The sequence below is a fragment of the Podarcis melisellensis genome, assembly GCF_964234715.1.
Source record: "Podarcis melisellensis genome assembly, chromosome: 7".
Classification (NCBI taxonomy): domain Eukaryota; kingdom Metazoa; phylum Chordata; class Lepidosauria; order Squamata; family Lacertidae; genus Podarcis; species Podarcis melisellensis.
This window is the reverse complement of record NC_138539.1, coordinates 6,562,906-6,589,294: the sequence shown is the minus strand read 5'-3', so window position 1 is coordinate 6,589,294 and position 26,389 is coordinate 6,562,906. Positions and strand designations below refer to the sequence as shown.

Genomic DNA, 26,389 nt, shown 5'->3' with positions numbered 1-26,389 from the left:
CTGTGGTGGCAGAAGATAATTAGCACAAGAAGCTGGAAGATGTTCCAACAGTTTCTCCACTGTGATCCAAAGCTGGTTTCAAATGAGAGACCGGTTTAAAAATGCACAGCATTGTAGACATACTGCAAGCTTTGCATCCATCTGTGAGTTACTGCAATAATTATTGTCAAAGGATCCAGGGTGGTACAAGATCAAAGATAAAACAAAGCAAAATAAATACATAAACTTTGGCTTCTCTTAGCAAATGTAAAAGCCTTCAAGGAGACCGCTGAGAAGTGTCTTATCGGAACATTTAATTGCATTTCCACATCTGTGCAACATTTGCAACTTACAGCTTTCCATAAACCCTAAATAAATGAGGAAGGATTATACTACAGCTTTAAGACAACAGTGCAGCAATAGTGCCCACATTTTTTCTTTCAGCTCTGACCTCTCAGCTTCTGCCTAATCCTCTACCTCAGTCTCATCCACATTTCTTCCCAGTAGTCTTGCAAATGTGTCAGCATTTAAAATGGCAAAGACAGAGCTCATACTCTTTCCATTCAAAACTATGTAATTCCCTCACTCGTGCAAAATGAGAGATGCTGTTACTTGCTTCATCTCCAGATTCTCACTTTTTGGAGCACTTTGGGTAAGATCTGCCAACATCCAAACCATCTTCAAATCCTGCCTGCCTTGTCTGTCTTTACATCACTTTACACCCTTCCCTTTTCTCACTTGGGAAAATCCTCACTACTAATTATTATTATTATTATTATTACTACTACTACTACTACCCCGGCCATCTGGCTGCGTTTCCCCAGCCACTCTGGGCGGCTTCCAACCAAACACTAAAATACAATAACCTATTAAACATTAAAAGCTTCCCTAAACAGGGCTGCCTTCAGATGTCTTCTAAAAGTCTGGTGGTTGTTTTTCTCCTTGACATCTGGTGGGAGGGTGTTCCACAGGGTGGGTGCCACTACCAAGAAGGCCCTCTGCTTGTTTCCCTGTAACTTGGCTTCTCGCAGCGAGGGAACCGCCAGAAGGCCCTCAGCGCTGGACCTCAGTGTCCGGGCAGAATGATGGGGGTGGAGACACTCCTTCAGGTATACTGGACCCTTGCTCCAGTTGCCCCTCCTCTAAACCACCATAGCACCCTCCTCACTGGCATTACTGCTACCTTTCCCCCTCTCAACTCAGGTTGCATACCGCTGCCGAAATCAACTTTCCCTCTTGAGTATTTACAATTCTATGGCCATCCCCCTCAAGAAAGTCTTCTGCACTCTCTTTCCCTATTCACTTCTAATTCCCAGTCAAGCTCAAATGTCTTCGCTCTCAGCCTGCTGCAGACATAGGAGCTCCATCATCTGAATTCCTCCTCACCCACTGCAACTTCAAATAAGTCAAGCCTTGTGTGCGTTCCTTCCACTGAGATTCTGGCATGCACAAAGTGACAGACTTAAAGCACATTGCCCCCCCCCCCATATATATATATTTTTCCCACCTCTCTCTTTCACTTTCTGGTGCCTTTGTTCTGCTTCCATTGCCTTTGCACAAACTCACCGGCTATCAGCATCATTTGCTAAATTCTCATATTGCTCAATGTTGTTTTTTTCTTCCTACACTTGAACAAACTTTTCAAATCAGCTGCACAGCCTCTTTCTAGTTACTCATCAAAACCATTTTCAGCAAAGTCCTACCTCCCAGTACATTCTTAATCTGGATGTACCTCAATTCAGTGCTATTTTTCTAGACAAAGAGGTGCCGGAACTCACCACGAACACATCCCTCGTTCTCTTAGAATGGCAATGGTGCCCACCTGATGGATGCTAGAACTGAGTTCCACTAAGTTCTGGCTGAAAAAAAGCTCTGCCTCTGATGCTTCTCATCTTTCCACTATGCCAACCTCACTCACTCATTTGCTTTTTAAAAGACAGCGAGTATTATAAATCGGGAATGAGTAATTATACATTCACCAATATAGGTATTACGTTTTTTCTGCACAATGAAAGGAATGCACAAATACAGTGGTGCCTAGCAAGACAAAATTAATTCGTTCCACAAGTTTTTTCTTCTTGCGAGTTTTTCGTCTTGCAAAGCACGGTTTCCCATAGGAATGCATTGAAAATCAATCAATGCGTTCCTATGGAAACCGCCTTCAGACCAGGTCTGGGGACAGTCTGTCCCCCGACCTCTTCTGAAGGCTGGGGGGGGGGGGAACAAGGGCTTTTCTTCCCACCCCCAGCATTTTAAAAAACCCCGGGACAGCGGAGGACTTCTCCGCTGTCCGGGGCGATCTTAAAATGCTGGCGGGCGGCAGCGAAGCCTTCGCTCCCGCCCGCCAGCATTTTAAAAACCCCCGAGACCTCTTCTGAAGGCCGGCGGCGGGCGAAAGTCTTTGCTCCCCCCTGCCTGCCTTCCCGGGAGAGTGGAGAAACGCAGCGTGTTTCTCCACTATCCCGGACGGCTTTTGAAGGCAGGCGGGGGGGAGCAAAGACTTTCGCCCCCCGCCGGCCTTCAGAAGAGGTCCAGGACCTCTTCTGAAGGCTGGCGGGGGGCAAAAGTCTTTGCCCCCCCCACCTGCCTTCCCGGGGGCTTTTAAATCGCCCTGGGACAGCGGAGTCCTCCCCACTTCCCTGCTATCCCGGACTGCTTTTAAAATGCTGGTGGTGGGGAGCAAAGCCTTTCGGCCCCCGCCGGCCTTCCTGGACCTCTTCTGAAGGCCGGAGGGGGGGAAAGGCTTTGCTCCCCACCGCCAGCATTTAAAAGAGGTCCCCGGAGATTTCCCTATGGGCTTTCTTCTTGCGAAGCAAGCCCATAGGGAAATTCGTCTTGCGAAGCAACTCGCAAACGGAAAACCCTTTCGTCTTGCGGGTTTTCCGTCTTGCGAGGCATTCGTCTTGCGGGGCACCACTGTAAACAGTTAAGCAAAGGGCAAACAAATAATAACAACAATATGGAAATCTAAAAAGCACATTTGTTTAAAAAAAAATGCAGGAGGGAGAGAATTGGGTTCTTGGCATTAGAAATGGTTTTTTCCATCTTGCATATTTGTCTAGATTTACCCCCTCACCAGAGCTTTTGTATTCACAGGTCAATTCCAGCCCAGCCTAGCAATAGCCCTTTGGAGCTATTTCTTTAGGTCTTCTGGTGTAATTACTCCTTTAATGGGGGAGAGCCCATAGCTCAGTGGCAGAAAACATGTTTTGCATGTAGAAGGTCCCAGTTGACAAGAATGGGGTGGGGGTGAGAGACTTGGCTGAAACCTTGCAGAGCTAGTGTCTGCCAGAGTACCAATTCTGGACAAGGCAGACCAAGAGAAGGTAGGAACATAGGTTGATATTAATAACAACTAAATGCACCTTCTATTGCTGTCAGTTTCTTCTCTCTTTTTCAAGTTACTGTGCCAGATAATGTGTTTTTGACAACCCAACATAAATTCATTATTCCTTCAGCAACCCAATTTCAGGGTTGTTAACATTCTGCAATTCCATTATAGCAAAGTTCAACCAAATAAGTTTGTAGTGGGAACAGAATTCATTATCAGGAACAACTTCTTTCTTTCTTTTTTTTAAAAAAATAACTAGCTTCAAAATTGTGATAAATGTGCTTGAAAGTGTATTGGTTGTGCCTGGCAAAATTACAGAAGCTACGCCTGAGCATAATTAGCAGGAGGAGGAAAAAGTATGAAAAATAAGTCAATAGTACAAAAAAATTAAAAATCATATGACTAATTTTTGTTCCCCTGACCAGGGACTTCACCACTTCTGTCCCATGTCTGGCATGCAGTTAGCAGTAACTGTTTAATGGGAGTAACAGTAATACTGGAAATTGAGTTGTGCAAAAAGCTCTTACAAAAGTGTCCAGGGCTCCCTATAGGCCATGTGTGGACCATTCCCCAACTATATGAACCATGCTTTCCTTCCTTACGCGAACATTTAATATGATGATTTCTTAAAACAGTGAAACAATAGTGATTAAGAAGTAGTAGTTCTCACCTGGTAATGATTGGGCTGTACCATATGCTGTGGGCTGGGATAAAACCCTTCGCTGGATCTTGGACTGGGATAACCAGGTCTGCTGGGCTAGAAATACAAAGAAACACACTTTCATTTCAAAACAAAATAACGCAACTCACTATGTTTTTCATAAAATAATAAAATAAAAATGCAACGAAACAGATGCAAGAAGTTTCTTGCATTTATGCACTTAGACTTGGGTTCCATCCTAACCTGCCCAGGACTATCGCCAGGTTTATGACTGGCAGCAAATGAAAACGTGCAGTAGGGATGCACACAATTTGTATGACAAAGGAACAAACAAGGAATAAGGACAATTACTAGATGAACAAACTGAATCAACAAAAATGGCTTTGGCATTACTGTGATCCCTACAGATGGCGACTAAGTAATGTGCTTTACAAATTCCTATTGCAGTGTTTCCCAACCTTTTTTGGGCAAAGGCACACTTGTTTCATGAAAAAAATCTCGAGGCACACCACCATTAGAAAATGTTTAAAAAATTAACTTTGTGCCTATATTGATTATATATAAAGTAACTCTCTTTAATAGGCCTCAAATAAACACAAAGAAAGTATTTTATAATTACTTTATTATGAAATAGTAAGTACCGTATTTTTCGTCCCATAGGACGCTCCGTCCCATAGGACGCACCTACTATTTTGGGGGGGGGAATAAAGGGAAAAAATTTTTCCTTTATTTCCCCCCCCCCCAAAACCAGGTCGGGGAACAGTGGGATGGCGGTGCTCACCTCCCCGCTGTCCCCCGAGCTTGTGGGGCTGGCCCATGTCTGCCTGGCGCGAGGGGCGCTCTGCTTCAGGGCGCCCCGGCGTCGGGCGGCAGGCTACAGTCCGCAGCATGGGGAACCCTCTGTTTCAGGGCGCCCCACGCGCCCCCCGGGTGCGCAAGGCTTGCCAACACGAGCGCGGAGCACGGGGCGTCCTCCGAAGGGCGCCCATGCTCCGCGCTGCCAGCTGCCGCCCGCAAGCCTTGCGCTCCTGGGGGGAGATCCCCCGGGTGCGCAAGGCTGGCCAACACGAGCGCGGAGCACGGGGTGTCCTCCGAAGGGCGCCCCGTGCTCCGCGCTGCCGGCTTCCACCCCGCAAGCCTTGCGCTCTCGGGGGGAGATCCCCCGGGTGCGCAAGGCTTGCCGACACCAGCGCGGAGCACGAGGCGTCCTCCGAAGGGCGCCCCGTGCTCCGCGCTGCCAGCTCCCGCCCGCAAGCCTTGCGTCCCGGGGGGAGATCCCCCGGGTGCGCAAGGTTTGCCGACACCAGCGCGGAGCACGGGGCGTCCTCCGAAGGGCGCCCCGTGCTCCGCGCTGCCAGCTGCCGCCCGCAAGCCTTGCGTCCCTGGGGGAGATCCCCCGGGTGCGCAAGGCTTGCCGACACCAGCGCGGAGCACGGGGCGTCCTCCGAAGGGCGCCCCGTGCTCCGCGCTGCCAGCTGCCGCCCGCAAGCCTTGCGCTCCTGGGGGGAGATCCCCCGGGTGCGCAAGGCTGGCCAACACCAGCGCGGAGCACGGGGCGGCCTCCGAAGGGCGCCCCGTGCTCCACGCTGCCGGCTTCCGCCCGCAAGCCTTGCGCTCTCGGGGGGAGATCCCCCGGGTGCGCAAGGCTTGCCGACACCAGCGCGAAGCACGGGGCGTCCTCCGAAGGGCGCCCCATGCTCCGCGCTGCCAGCTGGCGCCCGCAAGCCTTGCGTCCCGGGGGGAGATCCCCCGGGTGCGCAAGGTTTGCCGACACCAGCGCGGAGCACGGGGCGTCCTCCGAAGGGCGCCCCGTGCTCCGCGCTGCCAGCTGCCGCCCGCAAGCCTTGCGCTCCTGGGGGGAGATCCCCCGGGTGCGCAATGCTGGCCAACACCAGCGCGGAGCACGGGGCGTCCTCCGAAGGGCGCCCCGTGCTCCGTGCTGCCGGCTTCCGCCCGCAAGCCTTGCGCTCTCGGGGGGAGATCCCCCGGGTGCGCAAGGCTTGCCGACACCAGCGCGGAGCACTGGGCGTCCTCCGAAGGGCGCCCCATGCTCCGCGCTGCCAGCTCCCGCCCGTAAGCCTTGCGCTCTCGGGGGGAGATCCCCCGGGTGCGCAAGGCTTGCCGACACCAGCGCGAAGCACGGGGCGTCCTCCGAAGGGCGCCCCGTGCTCCGCGCTGCCGGCTTCCGCCCACAAGCCTTGCGCTCTCGGGGGGAGATCCCCCGGGTGCGCAAGGCTTGCCGACACCAGCGCGGAGCACGGGGCGTCCTCCGAAGGGCGCCCCGTGCTCCGAGCTGCCAGCTGCCGCCCGCAAGCCTTGCGCTCTCGGGGGGAGATCCGACTTGCCCGCCTCCCTCCCACGGCACACCAGGCAACGTCTCGCGGCACACTAGTGTGCCGCGGAACACCGGTTGGGAAACACTGTCCTATTGCACTCAACCGATGCTTTTTCATGGGCTCAAGTTTTATTGAAAAGTTCATTACATTCAGGTTCGAAACAGAAGGCAGAAAAAGTAACTAGAACACTTTTCTCTCAGTCACGTCAGAGCCCATCTGTATTCCCCACCCCCCAAAAAAGCACAGATCCAAAATCTCCTCAATTATGTGCTAATCAGGTCCCATTGCTCATTAGCCACAGCTTTCAAAGGATTTAGTGTTGTGCTTCTCTTAATCAAGCTGTAATTCTTCATTCATTAATTTAAAGAAACCTATTATCCACTCAGATTAGTTCTAAGAATTTAACAGTTTAATGCCATCAAACAATGTTGTAAAATACTAGTGGCAGCTTGCTGCTACAACTCATGCCATTTATTTACTTCTGCAAATGTATGTATTAGTTATTCAAAGCACTTCACCATGAGAGTACAGTAATTCAAAATGGCTCAGCTATAGGGTCAGTGCGAACTTCTGTTCATTTGATTTTATTGCCTTCTGTGTTCTGAAGGGCAAAGCCATGGTAACTAAGAAAGGAACACGCAATATGCTTTTAAAATTTAGTTAGAGCTGGAAAGAAGCACTCCAAGCCAGACTGAATCCAGGAACACCCTCAAGTTATCGTGCAACCAAGTTATTGTGCAACCAACCAGGACAGGCAGTCTCCTCACTTCCCATACTCAAGAACCTGGGACATATTGCACCTCTTTTCTTTTCAGGATTCAGTTCTAATTTACTGGCCCACATCCAGCCCACTGTTGTCTCTAGACAGTGGTCTAACACTGCGACCACCTCTCCTGTTTCAGATGGAACAGAGAGGAGACCTTGGTGTCATTTGCATATTGGTGACACCTCACTCTAAATCTGATGACAGCTCCAAGTGGTTTCATATAATTATTAAATAGCATGGAGGACAAGACAGGACACCGCAGGACAACTTGCACAATGCCAAACAATAGCCTCCCATAACTTCCTTCTGGAAATGGCCTTAGGAGTAGGATCAGAACCACTGAAGTAGAGTACCCCCAACCCCCATCTTCCTGAGGTACTTCAGAAGGATATCATGGTCAACAGTATTGAAACCCACCAAGAGATCAAGGAGGACGAGCAGGGATGCACTCCTTCCATCTCTCTCCCAACAAATGGCATCAACTAGGATAACCAAAGCAGTGCTGTGATCAGGCCTGAAGCCAGACTGAAATGGATCCAATCAACCAGCTTCTTCCAAACATATCCAAGCATCTAGTCTTAATAGTCTCTAATCCAACAGACAGCAATGCACCCCAAGGTCTCAGGCAAGGGTCTTTTGGAGCCTTGTGGCATGCAAAGCATGTGCTCTACTACTGAACAAATACCCCTTCCCAGCCTGCCAACAACCAATCCCCAGTCAGAGACACATTGGCAGCCCACTCACATTTTATGCAGCATAGGTATCTGTCGCATGTACATCAGCATTGAGGGAAAGGCTGATGAAGTGAAAACAGATGTAAGCAAAACATCTGAAAATGGTCTCACCATCCACTGAGCAAGGGGTAAGCCCAAGTATAAATTAGAATGGAATGAACTCATTTCTGAATGGCGTGCTATTATGTCGTAAATAAAACTTTATGGATGTCTCACAAGCCAGCTATTTACAAGCAGTCAGGCAAGACAAAAATGAAAAGGTTTAATCCCCAGGTAAAATAATACAATGATAATCTGGGTGCCCCTGGGAGGTGATTCTAAACAGGACAATGAGAACATAGAGAAGAGTGAGCAAACACCTGACGTATTACCACTGAAAGTTCACCTACTATCAGACCCAGTTAATGTCTTCATAGAGGTTTATAGGGAACATGTCATGAACTATACCAAGTTTCAGCAAAGCAGATAACGAAATGTGAACCAAATGAGTAGGAATTACTGAAATCACACTTATTCTAAATTTCAGTCAGTAGATAATCAACATCAGATGTTGCATGTCAGTTTCACATTTTTTTTTAACATTATTTAAGTAATACTTTTCAACTTTCAAGTACAGAAAAATAACAAGTTATTTCTTAAAGAAGACATATCTAAGAACTAATTTGTATTTCTTTCTGTTTCTGCTACCTTTAAGCTTTCTTTCTTTCAGGACTTTTTCAAAAGGACCTCTTCGGCAAAGGAAGACAACTTTTTTTAAAAAGAAAAAATAATGTAGTTGCCTGCACTTTAACAACAGAGATTCAAAGGCTCTGTATCCGGATGTGGCCTGTGGTGCTTACTCCTGGAATTAAGAAGCCACAGTTTTAGTACAAAGGATATGAGAGAAACCCATCTTCTGTACCTTGGGAGGAGCCTCATCTGATCCTCCTGAATCCCAGGACACCGTAACCTGTCGCCTTGATTCCATTCTCATTCGCTCCTCCTGCTGCAGCTTCTCTTCCTCCAGTATTGTACTAGGGGGGAAATAAATGTTGCACTGAAGATAAATGGCATTCTGGCTCAGAATGTAATAGATGCCGTCCTCAAGTCTCCTCCAAGCACATTCCCCAAACCAATGGTTCCAGACGGCAGACAAGTAAGGAATTTGCTAGACAAATATGTCTTCTTTTTAGACAGCAATAGAAACGGTTAGGCTTCGTAAGACTAATAGTGGGGAGGGGAAATGGGGGTGTGGGGAGAATGCCTTTGCGAAATTAGCAACTGCATTTTGAAACGCAAGACTCATAAAACATCAAGACATATGGCAATGAGAGATATATTTAGAAAGTTACGGGTGATCCCACAGAAGAACACTGAAAATATCTATATATCCACATTCCTTTTGATCTAATGGCACCAGTGTAATTATACTGAGGCAATTAATCAAGCACGTACTTGCTTGAAAACATTCATACACCACATGTAAAATAAGATTGTTGCATCTCTGAAAAGTCCGAAAGAAACGTCAGACTTAAGAAAGACAGAAAGGTATTTTCAGTTCTATTAGTAATGTTGAATATAACATCAAATGCTTAAAACTGCATCTAAAACTCCTATTGCTTAACTTTTTACTAGTAGACAAGCTCAAACAAAAACTGTGATAGGCTTCTAACAGAGAACAGAAGGAATTCCTCCAGTAAAACAAATAAGAGTACTACCTCCTCTATTGCTCAGCTACTTACCACATCTTTCCCACTTGAAGTGACTAATTGAAGATTTGCTGCCTCTTCAGAAATTCACTCCCCTTCCTGCCATGCAAATCACCCAACTTGGATAGTAGCCATCTTGAAAAGACTTGGCATGCAGCAGCTTCCAAGATTTACTGAGCAGTTACAGTATCCTGTGCTACATATATTCTAAGGAGTTTGAAGCTGATCCGATCATTTCCACACTGGTCTCTACAGAGCCACAAACTAATCAGTTTGGCAGCACAGCAACTTTGGGATGCCAGTCAGGAGTTTCTAAAGGCTGTTCAGGATTTATACCCTCCTCGTCTAGCTCCCCCAGTTAACCACTTGGAATAAAGTGATGAAAGTTGCCTTAGCCCTTTGCTCATTTTAAAAATAAATTCCTCCTTGATTGGCTATTAGATTCTGCTTCTCCGCTCTGCCAAATGTAAAACCACTCTGCAGTTTCTATAGGGATGGAGAAGGCAGAAACTCAGATAGCAATTTATTTCATCTGGTTGCTGGAAATAAATGGATTTTGAGCCTACTGCCCTGCAATCTCAGTAGGCTCCAAATGAACACACCCTGCTACTACCACAAAGATAGAATAAATCAGACCAAATATATTTTTTCCCCTTATGGGTCTGTTCCAGCAGCAAAATACCAGGTAAATTTGGTCTGGAGATGAACAACTGTTTTTGTTTGTTTACTTTTAGTGAGTTGAGTGTGGTTTGAGAACAAAGCACATGCACATTTGCTGAAATGCTCAAATGGGTCTTGCATGTTTTTAAAACAATACAACACCTTGCAAAAACTGTTTAGCTAAGGTAAAGACAGGATAAGCTGTCTTATGTACATATTCATACATACAATGAACAGCAGTATTTCTCTCTAAATATCCCCAGTTCTCTGGGTCTGGGGTAGGGAAAGCCCATCTGTCTTATTGCTATTTGCCCCCACCTTTTGCACACCCCAGTTAACAACCCAAATCCTAGCAGCACCTTTGCTTTAAAGAGCACTGTCATGACAGCTGCAAACCTCAAGAAACTGGTCTCCATGTACACATGATGAACAAACCATTTGTTTATCAAGTTTTTATTTATTTGTCTGTTGTAAGAGTTGGATGGAAACTTCTGTCATTCTACTTGGGAAAGGGTGGAAGAAATAGGGGCCCATGACCACAACACACTAGCTCATTAAAAGCCACAACTTACAAGAGACAGTCAATAGCCAAGACAATGAAAAACATGTAGAGCTACAACCAGCTAAAAATGGGAATCCTGATTTCTTAGCTGCATGCCTGGCAAGCTATCTATGCACATCACCGTGGTGTCTCCAACACTCAGTAATAGTAAGTCTAAACAGATGCAGCAAGAATTCATGACATTTTTCGCTTTCAAATTTAGAATCAACCCTTTTCTTTTCTATGTATTTCTAGTTTGCTTTACAGAGGTGCTCACACACACATTGCCCTGGCTCCTCCAAAACAACCTTGCCTGTATGCTTGCATGACAAGTTTTGAAAATGCTTAACTTCTAAAAGCTGAAGAGCCATGGATAAATTTGCCTTTGAGTAATGCCTCCCATCTGCCATTCCAAGGATCAATACTAGTGAACCCTGAGCTAAATCTAGCCCCTGAACCAAAAATCTGGTGCAGTCTTCATGGCTGTGCTGGTTGGGGCTGATTGGAGTTGTAGTTCAAAATATCTGGAGAAAGCAAGGTTGGTCTGCACCAGGGGTGTCCAAACGTTTTTCAAAGAGGGTCAGATTTGATGAAGTGAACATGCGTGAGGGCCGACCAAAGTTACTGACCTTTGTTTAGGTTTGAAGTTCTTGAGCTTTTTTTAGGATTTTACCACAGAAAATAAAAAACTGCCACAGAGGCCAGATTAAACCAACTGGCGGGCCGAATTAGGCCCCCAAAACAGACTTTGGACATGCCTGGTCTACACTGACTGGCAGACTCCAGGGTTTCAGATGTCTTCCCAATCTTACCTGAGGATAGGTAAAGGTAAAGGTACCCCTGCCCGTACGGGCCAGTCTAGGGTTGTGCGCTCATCTCACTCTAGAGGCCGGGAGCCAGCGCTGTCCGCAGACACTTCCGTGTCACGTGGCCAGCATGACGAAGCTGCTCTGGCAAGCCGGCACCAGAGCAGCGCACGGAAACGCCGTTTACCTTCCCGCTATAAAGCGGTACCTATTTATCTTCTTGCACTTAAGGGTGCTTTCGAACTGCTAGGTGGGCAGGAGCTGGGACCGAACGATGGGAGCTCACCCCGCCGCAGGGATTCGAACCACCGACCATGCGATCGGCAAGTCCTAGGCGCTGAGGTTTTACCCACAGCACCACCTGCGTCCCTGTTCTACCTGAGGATACTGGGGATCAAATCTAAGACCTGGCTGGGACTGATGGGAGTTGCAGCCTAAAACATCTGGAGAACACAAGGTTGGCAGTGGTTGACCTAAAAAATAGGGTACAGGATATGGCAAGCGACATTCAAGAGGGCTTTGCCCATTACCATTCTCTGCTCCCTCCTAAAGGTGGCCTTCTGAAAAAGGATTTGTAAACCAAGTCCCAAATTCATGTGTGGAAACCAGCTGTGGTCATCGGTGGTAAGGGTTTCACACATGCTCTGAAGAACTCTCTAATTATTTTGGAAATCCAAAAGCTAGACTGATCCATGACTCTCAGAACAGATTCCTGGTGTAACTCCCAGGCAATGCTGATAAATGAACCCCCAATTTTGGAGCCTACAGCAAGACTTTAAAATAGGGAGCATCAAAGCAACCCTGCCCCCAAATCCTGATCTGCTGAAATGAAGGCAATCCTCAGTTGTTTTTGTCTCTGCCCTGACAAAGAAGAGTGTGAAATGGAAATGACTCTGAGAAGCTTTAATCTGCTTGAAGCAAAGGATTAAAAATAACACATAAAACTGCCTTTGTTTGGCCACTGGGAGGGACAGTCCATAGATGGGAACAGCACAACGTCTGGAGATATTTTTGACTGTGCCTTTATACAGCTGTTCTAATGCACTCTTAGCATTTTAAAGCTAGAATTCACAGGAGGTCAGGAAAGTCAGTTTGAGCCATATTTTTCCCAAACTGAACGTTATTTGTTGCACAGTAAGTAACGGAGCATGTCTTGTCTTGCAGCTTACCCTGCCAGATCTTAAACAGCTTGAAGGCATTCAACTAATTTTCTTAGCAAAGTTGACATTTTATTTGAAATAGCCATCAGAATGCATTTTTCAGGAAAATACCATTATCCAACTAGCCACAATAACCCGTGACCCTTGTCCATGCCCTAAAAGGGAGTTACATGTTGTTGTATTACTAAACAGAAGGCAATCTTCTCAAAGTTCTTCAGACTAGTGTAGTAGGACGGAGTTGTATTTCTTAATTTATATTTATTTCCTCACATTAACTCTGGCTTACCATAATGTGTGAATTAGTCAAGAGCAGATGCAAAGAAAGAAAACCTTCTAAACAATTTGGTTTCCAAGGGCATGGAAATAAAATATTTGAAATGTGCTCTACGACTGCCCAAGGTTGCATCACCAGCAGAGAATTTTCAACCCTTGCAAGAAAAAGGGCTGACATAGCCTTTATGGAGTGAAAGCAAGGCCAAGGGATCTTTGTCCAGAAAAGGGAGAAAAAAGACTTGTGAAAAATAGAAAAGTTCTTCTAAGAAACAGCAATCCTCTACTTCGCCTTTTCAGGTGAAACAGGAAGCAGTGTTTACTTCTTGACACATACGGAAAATGTCAGTGTCTTTTTAGCTAGAATATAGGGAGTTCAGCACCACTTAACAATTCATCTCATCCTGTACATCTCTACCAGTTCACTCAGTATCTGAAACCCTACACCATGTCTCTACACCAAGCACGTGGGAACAATTTCTTTCTGGTTGAGGCACTACAAGGACCGAATTACCTCCTATGGGGCAAAGGGGGAGTTGGCCTGACCCTAACACTTCTCATCCCAAAACAGCTAGTTCAGACGGCCTTTACAAAGACAGTGACTGGTTGGTTTTACTGTGTGACTGTGCTCATTTTTTATTCATTTTTTAGGAGGGGACTTCTAAAGGCTTTTTGTTTTTACTTTTATTATTTTTATAGTGTGCTATATCGTTATACTGCTCACTACTATTAGTGGCCACTGTCTTGGGAGCCCTAACGAAAAAGCCAGGTGAACACTATTTTAAGCAACAGAAAAGTGAGAATTTAGGGTACTATCTGCAAAGCAGTTGTAAAAGGGGTTGGAGTGCCTATTGAGCCCTTCAAATTCACATGCTCCAAGAGTCAAGCTGCAGGACTGTATGGTCAAATTCACCCTCCACAACAAAAATAATAAAAAGGAGGGGGAGGATATCAACCACAGATTCTATGGAAAAAAGGTAGATAAGTAAAACCATGGGGGAAAGGAAATAAGATGACTGAAGGTGAATTCATTCTGGAAGTAGCACTTGGTAGGTATTCAATGGGACTGACAAACATAATATGTACTGATGGGAGGCTATGAAACAGAACAGTCACACCAAATATTTGATTCAAATATTCCAAGATTATTATTTTTTTAAATGCTTTTGTTTAAAATAGTTACCGTATTTTTCCATCTATAAGATATCCCCATGTATTTTGGGGGACTCAGATTTAAGAAAATGGGGGGCCGGAATCTATCCGTGTATAAGACACCCCCAAGTTTTGGACATTATTTTTTAGGGGAAAAACCTAATCTTATACATGGAAAAATACAGTATATCCTAAGCACAAACAGGCATATTTTTATTTCAAAATAATGCCGTCGATCCCTCGCTCCAACTCCTCCCTCACAAACACAATCCCTTTAAAGCCAATATCTTAACATAACAAGATTAGCACATAACATGAGATGCTAGCAGACAAGAAAGCGATTCTTACTTCAGCTGAGCTTTAAGTTCCGTAAATCTCGGCCGCCTGCTGGGGTCATATGCCCAACATTTGGTCATAAGGCTGTACAGAGTGGGAGGGCAGTTCGGAGGCATTGGTAACCGCTCGCCATTCTCAATGCGGCCAATCACATCATTGTTCTTCACTCCTTGAAAGGGCTTTATGCCATGCATTAAAATTTCCCACATACACACACCTGGGAAATTGAAAACAAAAAGTGAGCAGTTAACCTGAAACAAGAGTATTTGGGGGGGGGGGAATTATCAGCCAGGTTAAAGACTTAGCTAATAAAGTTTTGAAAGGATTTGTTTTCTCAGGCATACAGATAAAGGGGTGACTGAGTTGTTGAACAATAGCTAGCAATAATGAGTTGGAAATTGTGCAACCTCTCAACAAACACTTGCGTTTTTGTTCAGAAATCTGCCTCAGCAGATTACCTATCTGTTGTTCTGAACCATGAATATTCACCATGGAATTTATGCTCCAACCACATAAAGGAAAGATATACTAGATTAACTGTAAAAAGGGAAATTCTTACTTATGTGTGCACTCCCACTTTGGAGGAGACAGACACATCTAGGATAAAACCTATTCTCGGAATAGACAGGGTTACAGTTGCTGGGATACCAAGGGGCAAAAGGTATCTACTTTCCCAATCTAAACCCAACAATCTACGTTTTTTCAACCATATTGTCTGGGCTTAATCTAGACAAGATGAGGGTACTGTGGGAAAGTACATATAAGATTTGGACAGGTGGACATGGCTTGCCAAAATTGCCTGGCAGGTCAAATGGGAACGTCTGGTGAGGCAAGTCTGGCCAGAAGTTCCTGCTTTATTAGAAGAAAAGTTGAACTTAAAAAAACACAACACTATAATAACGAAGGAAGTAAATTGATTAACATATTTCATTGGCATAAAAAGCTCAATTTAATCTATATTAACAAAGCCTCAAAATGGACCCCCCGCCCAAGTGCTGAAGAAGTGTGAAATGGTACCTTTCTTTAAGAAACATACTCATTACTACACTAAAAGGCCATGTTTAATACTTCCCTTTCTTATTAACTTATCACAAACCGAAAGCTACCTTAAAAAAGAAGTGTGCTCTACACTTTCAGCCCCACTTACTCAAACTGGCCTTAACCACTCATTCAACTAAATTTTTGGTTAATCAACCAGCCTGTTAAACTTCACCATCCTAGTCATAATGATAAAGAATAAGCAATCCTTGTTTTCCACATTTCCCACAGGCTTGTTCTTACTTGTGGACGGTTCTTGACAGTATTTCAGTCTGAGGTTAAGTTTCAACAAAGAAAAAAAGCTGAACCAAGAAACAAAGTAGTTTCAATCGAAACTATGCTTAACATGGGTAATCCAACAAAAATTGCCTTAGGAGCTGTTAATAGCTGGGGCTTTCTACCCACAATGCCTTTCCTGTGACCAATTAAAAAATAAATTACTGAAGAAAGAATGCTCCAACTGCAATATAAAAATAATTATGAACCAAAAAGTACAAAGAAATGAGCTTGTTTTTGTTGCACCATGCTTTTACTAAGCACAGTGAGGCTGATATCAACCCACCCCTTTTGGCATATGCTCAGCTTATTACAAGGGATGAAACCTCTCCTGGCTCTTGCCAAGTACAGAAATAAATACAGAAGAATTTAAGAACTTCCAGAGCCTAGCTGTATTCACACCTTTGTTTGTCTATACACTATAAATGAGTGTTTGTGAATGAATGAATATTTGTGTATATACGTATGTGCACACATACGCACACACCTACAGCAAGAACCACTGATATTGCATCACAATTTAGCATGGGCAAGATAACCAAGGATCGGGCTTTGTAGATGAGGGGGTGGAGTTCTACTAATCAGTATTGCCATTTTTATGCTGTTTTGCTACTCATAAAACGTCACAGCAGCTTACAAAGTAAAGTAAAACAACAACATCAATGAACACAAGCAGAACCACCACAAGAAGCAGAATCAAACACCAAAGGCTGCCTGAAAAACCTGTCTTCACCCATCTCTGTAAAGACAGAAAAGGAAATATAAATTCCTCTTGGGAGAGAGTTGCAGAGTATCAGGAGCTACTCTACAGCAGCTACTTCAAGATAAACAACATATGCAAGGCAGAAAACCGCATCCGGCACTAGCTAAAGCTTCTGAGTCATTTAACAAAGCAAGTTCATCACATAGTGTGTATTACTAAAGTTTAATATGAAAGCTACCAAAGCATGTCTAACAACGGCCAGGGCTATACTAGGTATCTGGCTTTTCACCCAAAGCAGGTGAAAGGCACTCCAACATGGAATCCAGGAGCAATGGTTGATCCAACAGCACCTCCAGACTACAATTCTGAACCTTTCAGGAGGGGGAGACCTTGTCTAGAGACTCTCAATTACTGGGCCACCATGAAGCCCAAACGGCAATGGTATCCCTGCTCCCACATAGTCAAATGCTCATCAGTTCTTCCTATGGGAAAAGTAAATCACACGCCACAGTAAAAGCAAAATTCGCCTTCCACCCTGTCATTAGGTTGCCCAGCCTCACTGACATGGACGCAGCAGAATGATGCAATGTATGTAGGTCTGTGTGCAAAATCCAGAGGTACATTGCACCCCATAAATCCTTTAATATCCTCCCACAAGGATGGAGGGAACTTGTCAGTGTGAAATATATGGGAAATGAAAGCCTGTAAGTGGTTCACATAAAAAAACACAACCCTATAAATGGAGCTCATCATCACTTACCAAACATCCAGACGTCACTGGCTGAGGTAAAACGTCGGAAGTTGATGGACTCTGGTGCCATCCACTTGATAGGCAATTTTCCTTTGGAAGCTGGAAGGTATAAATCACGACTACTGAAGACCCGCGAACTGCTAATGCTAAAGTATATTCAGCTGATTATCTTCAATAGTATACACAGTGTTCTTTCTCCTGGCCATTTGTAAAGATCCTTTTGTGCCGTGCTTCTCAGAGTGTAGCGTCAATTACAAAGACGAAGACCAAGGAAGGTGCCTCACAGTTGTACTTTCATGAAAGGAGTATAAGTAACAGCAGAGACTAAAAGCCTAATGTTACGGTCAAGCTGCACTGAGCCACTTGTATTGCTGATTATGATGCCCCTTTGGTTGCCGTTTACTCATCTCCTGCTGCACTCCTCTGCCCTGCCTTGCTAAGCCACTGCCTTGCGACAGGCTTTTCTGCCATCTGATCTCTTTGGTACTCACATGCACTCTGACTTCTTCCAGGTTTACAGGCCTTGCTTTTCACTAGGCTGTCCCAGAATCTGGATTGTTGTTCCACATACACCACAGAGGGCAAGAGGGCAGAATGCACGCAGCTTGGCTCCCTAACTCTCCATTAAAATAAATCAGGTGTGCAATTCTAAGGAAAGTGTGATATTTTAAACCGACAGGTGCTGAATGTCATTGGGCAGATACAATCTGGTTACTTATTTAAGAAAGCTGCAAAGCAGAATAATTTGCAGAAATAACATTTTCCTGGCTTCTTCCAAATGTATTTATACAACATTGGTTTATTTTTTAAACTGGGATGGGTTTGATTTTACTTGCCATTATACTGTGGTTCTGTATTATGTCACATGTACCATCTTAAAATCAACTGACTTAGTAAATACAATGACGCTGAGTACATTTTAGAAACCATGCCTTGCTGAACATTTCCCTTTCTTACCTTTATAATACGTACTATCTTCCATATACCGGGACAAACCGAAGTCACCTAATTTCACACAGTCCGTGGAGGACACAAGCACATTTCTAGCAGCAATATCCCTGCCAGAGGACACAACAGTTATTTCCTTTCACATAAATTTAAGGCATCAAAAATTTTGACTATTAGCAATATTCTGTGCATTTCATCACACTGAAATCTAGCATCATTCTCCCTTACTAACCCAAGTTATCTCTCCTGGTAGAAATGACAAGTGCACTACCAGTATCGGACAGCATGGAGGGCTGCTCCTGTTCACCTGACCTCCAGTAGGTCACACTGCTGCAACTTAGGCAAAAATGGAGGGGAGGGGAGAGGGCACTGTGGTTCAAACCCACTGGTGGAGTCAATCTGGTGCTCTTGCCAGTGTGTTTGCACCACGCCACCCCTCCCCTTCTACCCCCTGGTAAGCAGCAGTGACACAACGGACTGGAGCAGCACTAGCCTACCACCCTGTCCACACTCTGTGCACACGCAACATTGTATATGAAAGTCTGTTTAGGATCCACAGAGAAAACAATGTGAGTATGCAAGAAGCTACCTTATGCCCAGCCAAATCGATGTTCCTCTAGGATAACCATCTGCAGAAGTCAGACTTTGCCCTGTTACCAAAAATTCAGTGTAATTCACTGAATTGAGACCTTCTTTATGTTAAGTGTGTGCAACACCTTCAAATCTAGGGCGCCTCTCTGCTGATCTTGCCCTATCCATGTGAAGTTGAATTACAAAATCTCCATTAGTTTCAGACTCTTGCCTCTACCGTACACACACTTTTTTCAACATGAAGAGCAATTATAGCCCATTCTTTAAGCTAGTAAAGTACCAATCCACTCATGTGCCTCTGAGTGATAGCAGGTGCTTGGAGAATCACAACATCTGGGAAGTACAAGAGTTTCCAAATTTCTGTTGCTCATACCTCTCTCACCATATAAATCAGAACTCTCCCATTTCTCCTCATGGTGAAAAACGCTTGCATTTCATACCAAAGAGGAAGTGCAAAATGCATTTTAACACTACAGTGGGGAGCTTACACTTCCTGTTTCCCAAATTATTGTTCATGAAACCCCCAGTTTCAATCTCAGCTCCAGCATAAATTTAGGAGGTGGCTTTAATCCCAGGTCTAACTGGGATTTTGTGAGGATTACAAGATGGAGTGTATGGAGTACTTTGAACAAACTAAAGTAGCCTTTGCCAACCAAGTGCCATCCAGATGTTTCTGTCATCCATGTTTAATGCAACATTTTATTCACTCTTATTACTTAGAAATCTGAGGGGTTGTTTCTACTGGTTTTCAGTTTAATTGCAGCAGAAAACAGCATGAGTATAGTTCTTCCTGCTCTTAAGAACACTGCTGATAAGCTCTCACATTTTGAAAGGGTTTCAAAATTGCATTTGCAAATCGCCAGAAGATGTCTTGGCAGACTCACTTGCTGCAAATATTTTTTTAAAATACTAAAAAGCGGCAGTCCAGCAGGTGTCACTCTTCACTAAGTCTCTTGAGTGCCGCTGCAACCCCAACAGGGGAACAAAGGGAAATGAATTTTGGAACTTCAAAGTTTTATTCTAAACTTGGGAGTATTTTTATTCACACAGTAAATTAAGTTCTAATAAATTACCGTATTTTTCGCTCTATAAGACACACTTTTTCCCTCCTAAAAGGTAAGGGGAAATGTGTGTGCGTCTTATGGAGCGAATGCAGGCTGCGTGGCTATCCCAGAAGCCAGAACAGCAAGTGGGATCGCTGTGCAGCGCTCCCTCTTGCTGTTCTAGCTTCTGGCTTAGCCGCGCAAAGCCTCTTCAGGGCACGGGGAGCCTTCATCCTGCTGCCCTGAGGAGGCTTCGCGGGGCTATCCCAGAAGCCAATGTGAAGATGCAGTTCTAGATAACAAAACATTTCTCCTATCTTTAAGCCAAACAGTCTGGCTGCTAAAGAAGACAAACAAACGTATGCATTTGGGGGTCTGAAACTAAAATTTTGCAGGTTGAAGATGTCTTACCTATGTACAAATCGTTTGCTCTCTAAGTAGGCAAGTGCTGTGCTAAGCTGATAAGCATACAGTATCAAAGATGCCAGATCCAAGTTGTATTTTCTTACTTGCAAAAACGACCGCAGCTTTATGGATGAAAGAGAGAGAGAAAGTTCAGGAAAAATAAAAACATAGCTTAATGAATAAGTGGGGTCTGTGACAAAATGTTGCTGTCCGGGGTGCTTTTATTTATTGTTCCAAAATATTCAACACAACCCCACTTTCTGTCTCCCAAGCTCCAGAACAGAAACCAGCAGTTCAGTGACTATAATAGGTATAAAGGTAAAGTTAACATGACCATTAGGTCCAGTTGTGACCGACTCTGGGGTTGCGGCGCTCATCTCGCTTTATTGGCCAAGGGAGCCGGCGTACAGCTTCCGGGTCATGTGGCCAGCATGACTAAGCCGCTTCTGGCGAACTAGAACAGCACACGGAAATGCTGTTTACCTTCCTGCCGAAGGCCACCTATTTATCTACTTGCACTTTGACATGCTTTCGAACTGCTAGGTTGGCAGGAACAGGGACCAAGCAATGGGAGCTCACCCCATTGCTGGGATTCGAACCGCCGACCTTCTGATTGGCAAGTCCTAGGCTCTGTGGTTTAACCCACAATGCCACCCGCGTCGCTGACTACTAAGTATACCCAGCCTTAATTTTTCTTTTTTGGGGGGTGAGCCTTAGTCTCTCCCCTCCCCCCAGTTCTTTTACCTATGCAAAACTTGGGAGTCTCCCCATTCATGCCGGTATTTCCCCCTCAATGGCCACATTTGGGCTACAATACTGTTGGGCATTTATCCTGCCAAAGGCATTTGGAAACCCTTGAAAAAAAAGTCATATAACAGGCCTGCTCCCTTTTCCCACAATGTCCACCAGAATGCTCCCACAGGCTTCTTCCTTCTTGTTCTTGTGGGTTTGTTGAGCTCTGCCTGAGCCCCATTCCCATAGATACACGGCAACCAGCAGCCCCCTGCTGTGATCCCTACCTCACCTTAAGACTCCCTGGGTCTTAAGAATGTTGCTGCACTACTTCCTCACCCTGGGATGATGGGGCCTGATGATCACTTTCACCCACTGAGACTCTTATTTCTTGTTTACTGCCTGGTCTTTGCTTGACTCTTTAGAGCGGGGTGGAAGCCTGTGGCTCTCTAGATGTCGCTGGACTACAACTCCCATCATTCCTGAACATGCCCATGCCCAAACACCACTTAGCAGAAGATGTGAAAAGAGACCAAGAGGTCATATGGCAGATATGAGCCCTGTCCACCTAGTTCTGCAGCAAAAGCACTGGACTGGGCTACAGCCCACAATATAGCCAAACTGGTGGCATTTGGCTGACAGCGCTGAATTGAAACCCCTGCTCCTCCACTTTACAATATTAATTTGTCAGGTGGAAGGAAGTGGCAAATACAGCAATCACTTCAGTATTTTTTTTAACAAGTAATATGAATCAAAGCATTTCAGGGGAAAAGAAGGAAGACGAAAACAGGTTGCCGGCAGCTGTTGGGAACAGCATTAAGGGGATAATAATAGAATTTCAGACAATAATGCTAAAGCATTAGAAGGGAACTGAGCTGTGTAATCTGTTACACATAACAGTTACCCTAGTTCAATTCTCAACTCCACTGTATAACCTGGTTCAAGCAAATCTATTAGGAATAGCTCTCTCTCAAGGGTAATATGGTTTTACTTGTTATCCATTAATACACATCTTATGCACAGCATGTATGAAAGTTTTAATTTATTATCAGTTCCACTCTCTGCTTAACTACAAAGAACCCCTTTGAGGACTATGAGTCAAACAGCACCAAGGTAAACAGGTGCAAATCTCCCATCACAGCTAGGCCTGATTACTCCAGGGTTGAATTTCAACCCCAAACTGTGCAGCTGCAGAGTTTTGATGAGTGTCTTGGAGTGCAATATTCAAGCAGCAAATACATGGCTGGCAAAACAAGCAGTCCTCCCAAATCTCTTTATAAAACATCTGCAAGACTTAGGCATAACAAGCTTCCAAACTTTTCCTACCTCTCCTAACGTACAGAGCTCCATAATGATCCAGACGGGGTTTTCTGTGATAACGCCGATCAACTTGACAATGTGAGGATGATCAAACTGACGCATAGTTACTAGAATGGAGAAAAGTAAGCTTTGTTGTTAAGAATCACACTGTGATCTCAAAGAGGATAGGGTGGTGGGCCAATGACACTTCTGGGAACAAGAACTCAAGTTACAAACTCTGGACTAAGAAATCGGAAGCGTCAGAAGCACTTTATGTAATACAGATTGAACATGAATGCACATCACAGGTGGCAATTTAGCACCACTGATATTTGCACTGCAAGTCAGCAGTGTCTTTCAATAGGACTAAACCAGGTACTCCAACTCAACAAAATCTGTTGGGTTGAGACCCTCTAGAAAATTAGTACCAGGCATTGCGGTAAAATAAGTAGAGTAATACTGAAGCCCAGCTTCTTCTTCTTCTTTGTAAGACACCTTAGCATTTCTTATCTAGTCACAATGTTTATGAATAATTCAGCTATTTATCCTTCATAAAGGGAGGAGGAAGCATAGTTAACTAGTTAGGATTGATTCATAATGTTATTACTGTGGTGATAGAATTTAGCACTGACATGTGTATGGAGTCCACAAGAAAATCTCATTTGGTGCTTTGGTGTTTATCAGATCTTATTTATTATGAGCATAATTGCTCTATTATCAGTCTCATCAGAAAAACAGCAACACCTCACACTTGCTAAAATGTGCTTCTATTTATTCATGCTGTGGAAGAGACAGCATTCTATAGCTGAACCTGGAACACCAGCCTTTTATCTCAGAACGGGCAGAGAAACATTCCTAAAACATTTATTAAACATAGCAATTTTATATTGGTTGCTCATGCTTTCCCTGCAGTTACAAATTATATGTCTTATTCCTCTGATTAAACTGTTTATTGAAATCCTAGATTTATGAATCAAATCCACACCTTCTATATGTCTAGGTTTTGAAGAGTTGCTAGATTATGCGGGGGTGAGGAGAACAGTGTTATTCCTGACAAGGACCATTGGCGTCAGACACTGCAATGTCTTTACAACTAGATTGCTGATTGTGGTTCCTTCCAGATCTCACATAACCCCTGTTTTAAAACAGCTGTATTGGCTGCCAATTCATTTCTGGGCCCAATCCAAGGTGCCTCCAGTTTCATTTTCAGCAAAGCTTCCCCCAAATTCAGCATCTAATTCCAAGTTAGTTAGGGGGAAGGAAAGCAGGAAAGAACCGAAAACTCAAGACAACCAGGTGTGGAACTCCATGGCCTTTCTCAAATGAGGTGTGTGTTTTCTACACACAGATGGAAAGTATGAGAAAGTACTTGAGTCATTTCTAATATCAGCAGAATCCTGATTTCTGGTATCAGCAGATTCAGCTAGAAAATAAAAAAGTGAAACCCGGCTTCTCAAGCTGTGCTAGCCGTCTATTTGGCTTGATATGCAATTCAGGGTTTTATGTGTACATTGGTATCAGAGTAATTCAAATATGTGGCCTTAAAAACAATCTGTATATGCACATATCTGCATACAGTAAGTAAAACCCTACTTCAAGTTAATGTAAGGTTGATGGCAACAGAACAGAGTAATTGCACAAATCTGTCATAGAACGCAAAGCTCAAAATAATGAAGACGCTAAGTTTTTTCTAAAAAACAAAACTTATACATCTATGCAACCCCTGAGCATGAGCCAAACTTTGGTTATGCTTAAAGTGTGGAAAAAGTAGCTTTAGGTAATGGAAGCTGCTCTGAGCCATATTGGTGTTATTTGCTGCCCTCTCATTATACTACATTATAAACTGTAAAGAAGCCAAGGCCCCCTTCTGGAAAATCTGAATGCATATGGCCACATTGCCTCTTTAGTTGCTCCCACATTTATTTTCAAAATTGAGGCATTGCTTTATTAAAAACACAGACATTGGCTTGGAACCCAGAAAAGGCTGGGGTAACAACTTCAACATGCCGCAAATGGTTCAACTTGTCAGCAGCATGAACCAGAATTGGTCTGCCTCATAATATACAAGCTACATGAAAGTGTGGTGATAAAGTTCACTTTCTAGCTGGCCACAGGTTCTGTTCCCCTGTTAATAAAATGTGTGCTGCAATGACCTACCAGAGATGTTGCAAGCACAAAAAACATAAAACATGGCACTTCACAAGTGCTATAAAATTGGTGATATGGTAAAAATATAAAATACTTATTACTCTAAGCATTAAGTACACAAACCATCCTGAAACTAAAAGGTAAGTCAGCTTACAACTTTCATGATGAATTTGGGCCATTATTTGCATGCCTCTGAAAATTCATCATTCAATGCTGCTATATTTTCAACATAACAAAGAATGAAGGCTAGAAAACTTGCTCTCAAAAACAGATAACTGAATAAAGGCAGGGATCTCAGAATTCTAAGAGCATCTTAAATTTTGTGGCCATATGATGCACATTCCCCACCTCGGCTTACGGAAATGTAAAGAGGAAGCGATTTTTCAACTTACAGGCTTCTTGTAAGAATTTCTCTCGCACACTGTCTGAGGTGCAGTTTTTACACGTTTTGATTGCAACCGCCATGGCAGGGTTTTCCTGCAAGACAGAAAAACCACAATATAAAAATAATGGTCACCTCCTGTGAATATTTGTTTCTTTGGAAGTATAACCAACAACTATGAGAGAGGGTTTTTGTTTGTTTTTTGCAAGAAATCATGGTAAGTTACAAGTGTATATTTTCATTCAATTAATTCATATACATTGGCAATGTTGTTTCTAACAATGTTGCATAGAACACATCTTAAATGTTTTTAAAAACATATTTGCAACAAATCATTGCTAAGCATTCTCTCGCTCTGTAATAGTTTTGAGAAACACAGAGCTTGTGAGTCATTTTGGAGGCAGACTAGCATCCACTGGTACATTTCTGGGTGATTCCTCCACCTTTGTCCAAACTTGAGACAACTTAAGAAAATGAGAAATCAAACAGATTTTAGTGAGTGATGAAAAACTCCCCCTGCAACGGCATGTTTGTGTCTCTGTGTCTGCACCCAAGCAAGCGTGCAAGCACACACACTTTAAACCCAAATACAGTAGTACCTCGGGTTAAGAACTTAATTCGTCCTGGAGGTCCGTTCTTAAGCTGAAACTGTACTTAACCTGAAGTACCACTTTAGCTAATGGGGCCTCCCCCCGCTGCCGCACAATTTCTGTTCTCATCCTGAAGTAAAGTTCTTAACCCGAGGTACTATCTCTGGGTTAGCGGAGTCTGTAACCAGAAGCGTCTGTAACCTGAAGCGTCTGTAACCCGAGGTACCACTGTATCTATTTATATCCGCCACCTTGCAAGGAAATCCTACCCATTCCAGAAGGACTCTCTAGGGTTCTCCCCATTTTATGTGATTTCACATATGGGGGGTGGGGAATGGAACCTGTATACAAATTACCTCAATTTTTGTGTGAAATGTGCAGCAGTAACAGTAGGCTGTGTATGATATCAAACAAGTATTTTGATGGACAACGAATTATAAGGGCTGCTTCTAACTTATTTGAAGACACAGGTACAAACATGTAGACTTGGACAGAGTAACACAAGCAACATTTAGCCACATTATGTAAAGTTCTCTCTCTCTCCCCTCCGCCCGGGTAGATCCCAAAATGTGGTGTTGAAGAACTACTGTCCTGCCCTGTACCCTTTGACTTACAAGGTACCATAGACTTTTAGCTTCTTCAAATACAAGTTCATGAATAGAAAGGCACATGTCATGTACTTCAAGTAATAATGAAGGCTCCACAAATAATCAGAAAGCCCAAACTAAAGAATTCTATCCCTGCCAAGCCATGTGAAGCAGTAAGACAGAATGATATTTCACTTCCCAGGTCAGAGGTTGGCTCCAGACAAAGGTGGTGGATCTCCTTTGTAATTCTTGGTTAGAGCATGGTGCTGATAACACCAAGGTTGACGGTTAAATCCCCATACGGGGGTCATTTCCAACTCTACAGTTCTATGCATAGCTGTCAACTTACAGATTTGAACATAAGGGACCAGCAGCCTCGAAAATAAGGAATTAGCAGCCAAAATAAAGAGATTTTCCGGACACAGGTATGTTCAACTTCTGAGCCCCTCCGAGCCAAAGGCAGAAAGCCCAGCCAG

The 26,389-nt window shown here is 44.1% G+C and overlaps 1 protein-coding gene across 14 annotated transcripts in view; it reads right to left on the bottom strand.

Annotated features, from left to right (window-relative positions):
• Positions 1-26,389, bottom strand: part of PTK2 (protein tyrosine kinase 2) — a 195,371-nt gene that overhangs the window by 23,422 nt on the left and 145,560 nt on the right. For 13 of the 14 annotated variants that reach the window (XM_081918697.1, XM_081918686.1, XM_081918696.1 and 10 more), the window contains 8 exons: positions 24,747-24,831; positions 22,234-22,334; positions 20,182-20,297; positions 18,146-18,246; positions 17,198-17,287; positions 14,433-14,637; positions 8,709-8,820; positions 3,981-4,067 (listed from right to left, as the gene is read on the bottom strand). In XM_081918697.1, coding sequence (XP_081774823.1) covers positions 3,981-4,067; positions 8,709-8,820; positions 14,433-14,637; positions 17,198-17,287; positions 18,146-18,246; positions 20,182-20,297; positions 22,234-22,334; positions 24,747-24,831 — 897 coding nt within the window. Of the gene's footprint in view, positions 1-3,980; positions 4,068-8,708; positions 8,821-9,528; positions 9,683-14,432; positions 14,638-17,197; positions 17,288-18,145; positions 18,247-20,181; positions 20,298-22,233; positions 22,335-24,746; positions 24,832-26,389 lie in introns of those variants that run through there. The other variant, XM_081918690.1, reaches the window with a different exon arrangement.